The sequence below is a fragment of the Arachis ipaensis genome, chromosome B08 (assembly GCF_000816755.2).
Source record: "Arachis ipaensis cultivar K30076 chromosome B08, Araip1.1, whole genome shotgun sequence".
NCBI lineage: Eukaryota > Viridiplantae > Streptophyta > Magnoliopsida > Fabales > Fabaceae > Arachis > Arachis ipaensis.
The window spans coordinates 4,945,401-4,955,962 of record NC_029792.2 but is presented as its reverse complement, the minus strand read 5'-3'; the positions used below and the strand labels follow the sequence as shown (position 1 = coordinate 4,955,962).

General features: G+C 33.8%; 2 protein-coding genes across 2 annotated transcripts in view; both read left to right on the top strand.

Moving 5' to 3' along the window:
- LOC107613118 (protein TIC 100) lies at positions 743-8,768 on the top strand. Its single transcript, XM_016314978.2, has 12 exons — positions 743-942; positions 2,633-3,469; positions 3,562-3,633; positions 3,978-4,067; positions 4,168-4,341; positions 4,477-4,567; positions 4,952-5,014; positions 5,112-5,178; positions 5,898-6,001; positions 6,093-6,219; positions 6,328-7,337; positions 8,209-8,768. Exons 2-12 carry the CDS (start codon positions 2,829-2,831, stop codon positions 8,605-8,607), a joined length of 2,838 nt encoding a protein of 945 aa, XP_016170464.1. The 5' UTR covers positions 743-942; positions 2,633-2,828; the 3' UTR covers positions 8,608-8,768.
- Positions 9,869-10,562, top strand: part of LOC107612225 (peroxidase 44-like) — a 2,408-nt gene continuing 1,714 nt past the window's right edge. Inside the window, exon 1 of the mRNA XM_016314030.2 lies at positions 9,869-10,329. Coding sequence (XP_016169516.1) covers positions 10,129-10,329 — 201 coding nt within the window. The 5' untranslated portion in view covers positions 9,869-10,128. The remainder of the gene's footprint in view (positions 10,330-10,562) is intronic.

Sequence of the window (10,562 nt, the reverse complement as noted above, 5' to 3'; positions counted from 1 at the left end):
TAAAAATTAAAAATGCTAAACAAAATATATAATATTTTAAAATTGTACAAAGCCAACAAAATGGAATAGATCACTAAGAACGACGGAAAAAATTCAAATATATAGCTGGAAAAAAAATGTTGTATAGAGTTTCTAATGATTACTTTAGTCTCTTTTTGAAGATGAGATTGAAGGATAAAGTTAATAAAAATATATTTGTGTGTTTTATGTGAATAGGAACTAAAACATAGAGTTAGGTGAGTTAAAGTCTCAAATTTCCTAAAATAATTTCTGTACATTTCGGAAGGACCCAAAATGACGTCTTTTTGTATTTATACCAAAAAATTTTTTTTGATCTTTTAAATTTTAAATTTTTATTTTAGAGGGTAAAATATAATTTCTTTCTCTTGAATAATTTTTTTTTTTGGTCCCACATATAAAATAAATGACACTTTATTCTCTAAAGTAAAATTCAAACTTTAATAATTTAAATAAAAAAAAAAAATACTAATCTCCAACACGAAGTCATTTTGTATTTATAAAAAAAAATATAATCTCCAGCTACCTTCACCAATTCTCTTCTTTACCCTGTTCTTGTTTTTCAAATTCACAGTAACAACATCATCATTACAAATAATAATTAAACTATCAAATTTATATTAGTTTATGTAGACATCCAATAATTATGCTCAAGCCAATAATTTGATTTAAATAACAAAAACTTTTATAAATTATAGCAGTGGCAACAATAAATATGTAACAACATCACATCGATCAACAACAAAAATTAAAACATAAGCAACTAAAAAATGAATAAATGGGAGAAGAAGAGGTAGAGCAGATCGGCGGAGTAGAAGAAAGAAGCAGGCCGCCGGAGCAGAGAAAAGCAAAAACACATGCACGAGAGGAGGCGCCACGGTGGCCCAAAAAAATTAACGACAGGGAGCGACGGCGACAAGAGAGGTAACGCTCGCAGGAGGTTTGCCTTCTGTAATTCTTTCCATTTTCTATTGTCTGTCTGTGAATTAACAAATTATTATTTTGTTTCTTCTGAGAGAAAAAAAAAAAGAAGAATTAGGGATGAATTGGAAAAAAGAGAAGGGGAGCGTGGAAGGAAAAAAAGGAAAAAAAGATCGGAGAAGAAAAAAGGGACTGGTGAAAAAAAAGAAAAAGAAAAACTGGGAATGGGGAAGGGAAATGGAAGCATGAAAGGGTGAAAAAGGGTTGGGAAAGAGGAAAGTAAAAAGGAAACCGGGGAAAGGGGAGGGGTGTATTTTTTTTTTAAATATAAAACGATGTCGTTTTAGTCATTTCTAATAATAATGATGGACGAAAATTATTTTAGGGACTACTATGAGTCTTGGAGGACAATTTCGGGGACAAAAATATTATTTTAGGGACTATTATGAGTTCTGAAGAACAATTTTAGGGATGAATTTGAATAATTATTAACTCTAAAGATCACTTTGAGGCTTGGGTGCAAGTTCAGAGACCATTTTAAAATTTAACTTAGAGTTGGGTTGGTTTTTGAAAAGATAAAAAAGAATCAAATAAAAAATTAAAACATTAAAACATAGTAACTCATATACTATGGTCTTGAAATTGATAATTAAAAGTTGTTATATAATAATTTGAGTAAAGTATCGTTTTTGTTCCCAACATTTGGGGTAAGTTTTAAAGTTGTCTCTAACGTTTCAATCGTCCTATTTATGTTCCTAATGTTTTAAAATTGACTCAATATTGTCTGCCGTTAGGGATCCATTAACATAATTGACGGCGGGACAAAATTGAGACGATTTTTAAACGTTAGGGACTTAAATAGGACGAAAACGTTAGGGACAAAAACGATACATAAAAATAAATTTTTTAATTTAGTTTTATCTTTCAATAATATTAATTTTTTACTTTACATAATTTTCAATTATTTTTTAATTACATCTAAATAAATTACACTTAATCACATTACTTTTATTTTAAATAAATTTATTTTTTTATAATTTTAAAGAATTTTGATACATTAGAGACAAAATGTATAATTTATATTTTATTATATATATATATATTATTTTTTACAAACATTTCATGATAACTAAAAATCTTTAAGAGTAAAATTATAAAAAAAATTAATTTATTTAAAATGAAAGTAATATGATTAAGTATAATTTACTTATATGTGATTAAAAAATAATTGAATACTATGTATAGTAAAAAATTGATATTATTAAAGAATAAAATTAAATTAAAATTTATTGTTATGTATCATTTTTGTCCCCAATGTTTTCGTCCTATTTAAGTCCTTAACGTTTCAAAATCGTCTCAATTTTGTCCTGCCGTCAATTCTATTAACGGATCCCTAACGGCAGGACAACATTGAGTCAATTTTAAAATGTTAGAGACTTAAGTAAGACAATTGAAATATTAGAGACAACTTTAGAGCTTACGCTAAACATTGAATACACAAACGATATTTTACTCATAATAATTTAGTTAAAGATATCAACTAATTCAGTATCAATGTATCATTCACTAAACTAAACACATTTGATATTCAAGTTGGTTTTTAGTTTTTACACAAATAATTTGATAGGCGGGGTGCTTTGTGCCATAAATTTGGTTGGTATTTCCAATACATGTTCCTATTTGGTTATTGAAGAGTGGAACGGGAGAAGGCACAAGCGAAACGACGTGCCTGAATGTTGTCGTATTGGTGATAACTGATAAGCCAACCAACGAAACCCTCCTAATCTTTCTCTGCTTTGTGACACTCGCCACTAGCTGCTACCCGCCATCACACTCACTCACTTACCTTATCTTTATCAAATTCACTCGCTCACTCACTCACTCACGAAATGGCGAAAGAACAAAACCAAGAGCCGAACCCCGATGAGCAGCAACGAGGCCCCAATGGCTCCTCCGATTCCTCCGACTCCAACTCCGACTCCGATTATCCCTCCGATTACTCCTACTCCGACTACTCCGACGGCGAGCAGGACGAGGACCAGGACCAGGACTTCCGCAAGGCTTTCAGATTCCGGCGCAGCGACGAGCCGCTCCCTCCTCACAAGAACAACCCTGAAGTCAACTACCGCGACTTCGCCGAGGTGCTTGACAGCAAGGTCATGCAGAGTATCCACGAGGAGGAGGACCCTCTCTTCCTGGAGGACGAAGAAGCCTTCAACTTCCCCAAGGACCCTCTCAACTGGACCGAGGAGGATCTTGGAGAAATGTGGGCCGATGGGGACAACAACATTGGTGGCACCGGTTGGGACCCCGTTTGGGCCACCAAGGACGAGTGGGAGTATGTTAAGGATGAGATTGCTGAGGGCGGGAAGCCTCCCATTGCTCCCTTTTATCTTCCCTATCGGAAGCCTTTCCCTGTTGTTCCTGATAACCACTTTGACATTGACAGCCCCAAGGCTGTTGTTCATGAATTGGATAGGATTGAAGAGTTCTTGAAGTGGGTCAGCTACATTTTCGAGGATGGAAGCTCGTAAGTCGTTGATATTGTCAAATGGACGGAGTGCTTTGTTTCTAATTTGTTTTGCTACTGCTAATTCTTTTCTTTTGTTGATTGAATTGAAGGTATGAAGGCACCGTTTGGGATGACTATGCTCAGGGAAAAGGTGTTTTTGCCTCTCAAGATGGTCTAGTCAGGTTTGTATCTTTTACTTGATCCTTGATTTTTGTTTATTTTTATCATGTTTGTTCTTTTAAGGCTGGGATAGTCTAGGTGTTGTATTAGGCATGGTTTGCTTATAATTTAAGATCCAAATGTGGTTGGGCAATCAAATTCTTTATAATTATAATTAATAATTAATGACCGTGGATTGTGGTTCGTCTTGGGAATCCTTGCGGCCTATGATTCTTTGCTGACTGTCAACTTTTACATTTGCCTCTTCCTTTTATATGTATAAGCTCATCATTTCTTCATATGTCATTGTGTCTTGCATCTGATGTTGCCTGATTAATGTTTTCACAGTGTATTTTTTCTTTCCTAGGTATGAAGGCGAATGGCTCCAAAACAACCCGGAGGGTCATGGGGTAATTGAAGTAGATATACCTGTTGTAGAACCTGTTCCTGGATCCAAGTATGTACCTTACTCAGAGGATGCTTCCTTGTATGTTGCAGTGTGAACGTGCATTCATTTATTTGTAATCAAATTGGATTGTTTTTATCAATTCTCTCAGGCTTGAAAAAAAGATGCGAGCTCAGGGAAAAATACTGCAAATGGATTTTATGTCTGAGGAGGACAGAAAATGGCTTGAGATGGATATTGAAGATAGTTACCGTCTTGCAGACGGAAGATTAGAAATCCCATGGTATGAGAATCAGGAATGGGTTAGGCAATTTGGAAGCAAACCGTAAGTGTTACTTTACCGTATCTTCATGGATAATGAGAAATTGCAACTCCCCTGCATTGTTCTTTTATATCTTTGTCTGGTGCATTATAACACATTAACACTGACCTGAGAAAGCTTTTTATATATTGATGACAGGGAGAAAGGTCGGTACCGTTATGCTGGTCAGTGGAAGCACGGTAGATTTCATGGATGTGGTGTTTATTCAGTTAATGAGCGTATCACATATGTAGGTCCTTCCAAACTAACCCAATGTTTAAATTTATTAAGTCCAATAAGCCTCTTTTTACTTTAGAAATTCTTTAAGTGGGGAGGGAGCCGGTGTACGAGGTGAAGAAATAATTGAAAAAAACAATAGATGAAGTGCTTTAGCCTTTAGCTTCCTGTAGAGTGTCATACATTCTACCTACTTATTGAGGCATTTACTTTTATTGTGCATGACACCGTTTTGAGCGTTACTATCAGAATTATTTGATTGAACCTTGCAACTTAGTATATATACAGTGGTGGAGGATATCCGTCATCTCAACATAAGGGGTGATTGCATTATCACCATATAGAACCATGTTCAAAAATTATTTCTTTCGTACTCACATAATTTGTGTGCGTGCAGGGTAGATTCTATTTTGGAGAATATGTGGGTGAAGGTGAGGGATGCAATGACGAAACTTCAGCGGTATTAAATGCTCTTTTCATGTACAAACTTTTAATCTTTGAAAGAACTTTACATTCTGGAGCTATGGTGATAATGATATGTATTCTGTCAAATTCAGCTGCATTCTGGTATAGCAGAAGTTGCTGCTGCAAAGGCTCGCATGTTTGTGAACAAGCCAGATGGAAGTACGCCATTTGACTATCTTGCATTTTATTGAGAAACTTAAATTCATGTATTTATTTTTTCTTTAATGGGTTTTCATTGTTGATGGTTTATTTGCTAGTTCCATTGATTACCGAGTCAGATATTTTAGATTTAGGAGTAAAACTTCATTCTTCACCTTGTCCATTTAGGCTTTCCACAACCAGTTTAGTAACCAGTTTCTGTTTCCTAATATATGGTTGTCTCATTAAATATGGGCCTACAGCTGGGATTTTATTTTATATATAGAATGTTAAAAATGACGAGGTTTACCTCTCTGTCCTTTGGATGTTAGCATGTGTGCTTGGCATGTTAGTACTTAGTAGAGTCTATTCCTTTTCTTACACAACAAAAACCAAGTCTTTTCCAAGTAAGTGGCATCAAATACATAGATCAAGTGATATTGTTGCTTCATATTGTAAACCTTGTCTATAAACAAACTATTTAAGTCTAAACTTATCTTTGTTGTGCATCCACTTATTCAACAAAACATTCTCGTAGATTTAATACTGAGCTTATGGTCAGCCTTTTAAAGCCCAACATTCAGTCCCATTTAATATTTCAAGTCTTTCTTCTTTGTTATACATTGAAAATTTGTGTGCTATATTGTAACAAGAACTTAAGTTATCTTTCCCTCCCCTCTATAGATTGACCCCATGCTGGTCATCCTTTTTGTTGTTACTTATCATTTAATACTTTGCAGTGGTTAGAGAACAGAGAGGTCCATATAATGATCCACAACATCCCTATTTCTATGAAGAAGAGGATGTCTGGATGGCACCTGGCTTCATTAACCAATTTTATGAGGTAAGATTCTGTTGGCAAAGTTTCATTCTAGTACAGTTCTTATTTTCATTGGATATATGGAAATAAAAAAATGGATATAATCCTGTTGCAGGTCCCTGATTACTGGAAAACATATGTGCAAGAAGTAGATCAGGAAAGGGAAATGTGGTTAAACTCTTTCTATAAAGCTCCTCTTAGGTTACCCATGCCCTCAGAGCTTGAATACTGGTGGGCAAATGGTACTTATACATTCTTATCTCAGTTTTGAACGATTTAGTTATATCATTTTCTCATCTGTCAATGAATACACATCACTTGTAGTAATTCATTGTGCAAATTTTAATCAGAAAAGTATCATGCGCCTCCTGAATTCATCCTCATCAACAAGGAGCCAGAGCCTGATCCTGAAGATCCATCAAAGCTTATATATACTGAGCTTCCTCTTATCCTTCACACACCAACTGGACATCTTATCAATTATGTTGAGGATGAAGAGCATGGGATTCGTCTATTCTGGCAACCACCTTTGAAAAAGGGAGAAGATGTGGACCCAGATAAGGCCCAATTCCTACCCCTTGGTTATGATGAGTTTTTTGGGAAGGTTACAGAGAAAGTCAGGGGGGAGAGCCTGTGGGACCGACTTTTACTTGCAATTGGAAATACATGCAAACCATGGTTTGACAAGCTAAATAAATGGGCGGAAGAACAGAAGAAAAAAATTGAACAGAGACAGAAGGAACTTGATGAAGAAGCTGAACTAATAGAAGCTGAAGTGCGTCTGGCAGATGCCATGGAGAAGATGGATGAGTTGTTGAAGTTACGAGAGAAAGAAGCACAAAAGAAGGCCGAAATGGGCTTACCAGATGAGGACGAAGCTGAGGATGACGATTTGTTCAAAATTGAGGATGAGGCCGAAGATGAAGATGAAGATGAAGATGAAGATGAAGATGAAGATGAAGATGAAGATGAAGATGAAGACGAGAAAAAAGATAAAACTTCTGTAACCAAACAAGATAAAAAAGCTACAACTTTAGCCAAACAAGAAAAACAAGCTGCTCCAGTAGCCAACCAGGATAAAAAAGCTGCTCCAGTAACCAATCAGGATAAAAAAGCTGCTCCTGTATTCAAACAAGATGAAAAAGCTACTTCTATAACCAAACAAGACGAGAAAGCTCCTGCAGAGGAGGAAGAGGAAGGGGACTATGAAGGGGATGAAGAAGAGGAAGAAGATGATGCACAAGCAAGTTTTGGGTCTGTTGAGCAGGAACAAACAACGGATCGGCAGAAGGGAAAAAATGGGAAATCTCCATTTTCTACATCTTCACTTGCATTTGCCTCTGCCAGCCTTATCACTGCAGTGAGTTATGATTCCTTGCATTTGATGCATGTTTTTCTAAATGAACGAACATGTTCAGAAAGCTACCAAAATCACTTTTCTTTTTTTAAAATAGAAAAAACTTCATAATTAGAAAATAAACTTTAATTAAAAACTAATAATTTAAGTTCAAAATATAGATCAAAAGCATAAGTAGCTTTTTGAAGATTATGATTATAAGCAAGGTCGATTATTTTGGAATTATTATGTTTTAACCAATTTGTCCATAAGGATAAAAGATATAGTATAATTAATCATTCCATACCCTTTATAGTAATCTTATCATAGAAAAACAAATATTTTCATACAATTAAAATAAAACAAATTATCAGCTAAAATACGCATACATAAATTAATTCTCATTTAGTTGACTATATAAAAATACGATTATACAAATAAGTGATTATCAAAGTAGTTTCAATCTTACTGCCTTTCCAAACATATCCTATGTATAGGCCTATAGGGCTACATTTGATCAAACTTGTTAAAACATATTCCAGTATTCTTGGGTCAAATGTTTCTCTTTATTACATATTATGTCCCACTGAATAACTTTGAATCTGACGTTTCATACTAAAATATTTTTCTTATCAACAATTTAGTTGACAGGTTATTTTACTTTTCTTCATGCTATGTAAATAACTTCAATGAGTCTCGTTGCCATTTACTATGGAGTTAATCAACCTAGTATTTGTCATTTTTCCTGCATATCTTCTTGTTCATGGAGTAACATTTTTTTTATATGTCATCTTAATTTCAAGTGTTTTTGTTGTCTCTAAAAACTTGTTTGCATTCAAGTTTGGATTTGATCAAAGTCAGGTTCCTGAATCAAATTTGTCTGTTGCCTTATCAGGTTCCATGCATGCTGCAACAATCATTTACATTCTGGAACAAAAGTAGATCAAAACCGGAGCCAAAGTCACTGCACAGCTATCGAACCAGTGACCTAAAAACAGTTGATTCAGTCAAATTTCATCATGTAACTGGCCAGAAGATTTGCTTGAAGGCTATAGGCAAAGCACATAGGAGTGTCAAGGCTATAAGCTATTCAGGTGGCAAATTTAGCGAGGTGCGTTCTTTATCTAAGACTCGATCTTATTTATTGGATTCTGGGAATTCCAAGATGGAGCCAAGAGCTAGTTGCATCATGTGGTTGCATGAGGCACCAGAGAGGGATTTAGACAGCATACTGTCGTTGCATTCGTCAATATGTAGTTTTAATGCGAAGAGAGGTTCACAACCTTGTTTGTAGGATTATTCAATTCATGAAGGCCATTTTTAATGCTTTGCTGGCCTTTCTGTAGCATAAAACCGGCATGTTTTTGTAGCTTCTTGCCTGAAAAGCACGTTCCGATTGAATTGTTGAGTATTCTATGCATTTACACCTTCATATTCAAGGTTTCATTCTATTTCTTTTCACGCAATTTTGTAGTACTATAAATGGTTTTCTGCTTCTAGTACTTCGGTAAGTCAAAGCTTTATGTTTAGATATAAATATTTTAGCTTAGAGTTATTTTATTCTCGTGTAAAAATTAATATAAATAGTTTAGTTATAATCTAGTCATTTTTAATCCAGTTAATCAAATAAGTTAATCTCTTTTTTCCTTGCCCATATTTATGATAAACACAAACCCAAACTAGGAATGTGAAGAACGAGGGACATTATAGAAGTAACAACTAGAATTTATGTCTGAAACAGTGAGCTTTTTACTTTTAAGTTTTACCTCTTGTTACTTGTTAGCAATTTATGTGTGCAAAGTAGTAGATGGGTGTGAAGCGAAATTTACATATTTATCCTTTGTATATATTGCTTTAATTTTGTGATAATAATATTGGACAAGGGCATAATAGGAAAAAAAAGACTTAATGAAAGTGGTTGAAGGTGCCACAAAGGTGTCACATAATAATATATAATGGTAAGTCTAAATATGGTATAGATTTTTTTTTTTCAAAGTTAAGAGTGAGAATTGAACTCGCGACCTCTAGATGAATATGGAGAAATTATGTCATTTGAGTTATAGCTTGTTGGCATAAATATAGTATAGATTAGTAAAGAAATAAAATGTTTTTTATCTTAAAAGTTTATTTAATCCTTTATCACATTTAGATATGTTTTTATGAAATAAAATAAGTATTCCCATATTCTATATATCATAGAGGAAATAGTAAAATATATTGCCATTTCTTTTACTTCTAAATTAATTATATACACTGTTGCTAATATAATTTAATAGAAAATATTGATCAATTCTTGAAAATTAGAAAATGTGAATGTCAGAATGGACAAGCACGACAAGCCACCAGTCGTTAAAGTTGGATAATTAATAATTATGTTACACACAAAACCCATTAAAGTTAGATAATTATGTTACACAAGACCATATATATACTTATCTTCAATTAGAATATTATTAAGATATTAAGAATATTTGAGTGGAAAAAATGTCACCTACATAGACTGGAGATTGTTTTCAATTCATCAATTGCGTTAACCGTGTGTCCGTGTTGCACATGTAGTAGGTCAGTATTGTGTAAACCAATGATAAATTAGTGTTGATAATATTGTGCAAATGTTTGTTATTTGATTTGTAGATTTTTGTCAACGACGACATTATTTTCAGGGGAATAATAATTTGAATATTTTACTTTTTTTTTTCTTTCAAACGCCACACCCTAAAGACCACTATATATACACATGCTTGGAATTCTCGATCTCGTAGCAAAGACACACAAACACATTCATTAAACAAGAATTACTACTATAATACAAAAGATGCAGTTCACGATAATTGTAGTAATCTTGTTCTTTATCGTTCCCTTGGCATTGGCTGATCTAAGGGTTGGTTTCTATAGTTCAAGCTGCCCAAAAGCAGAAGCCATTGTACGAAAAGTTGTTCAAAGGAACTACTTGTACATTGATAGATCCATCGCCGGAGGCTTGCTTCGCTTGCACTTTCATGATTGTTTCGTTCGAGTAAGACACAAAACACATACATACATACACTAATTATGAATCATTAATTCTTTCTTTGAATTATATTTTAAATACATTACCGGAAGTATATATAAAGCATATGGAATGATATAGAGCGTTATGTTATTTTCTCATTTACATAGAATACTTATTAAATTTATAAAACATGTATGTCATTTTGTTTTTTTTATTATTATTATTATTACAATTTATCACTTTAATTAAGAAAGTAG

Excerpts from the sequence above, each read along its gene's own strand:
- LOC107613118 (XM_016314978.2), top strand. The coding sequence starts at position 2,829 with ATGGCGAAAGAACAAAACCAAGAGCCGAACCCCGATGAGCAGCAACGA. Across the intron at positions 4,342-4,476 it reads AGGCAATTTGGAAGCAAACC|GGAGAAAGGTCGGTACCGTT; the intron begins GTAAGTGTTACT and ends TATTGATGACAG. Across the intron at positions 7,338-8,208 it reads CTGCCAGCCTTATCACTGCA|GTTCCATGCATGCTGCAACA; the intron begins GTGAGTTATGAT and ends TTGCCTTATCAG.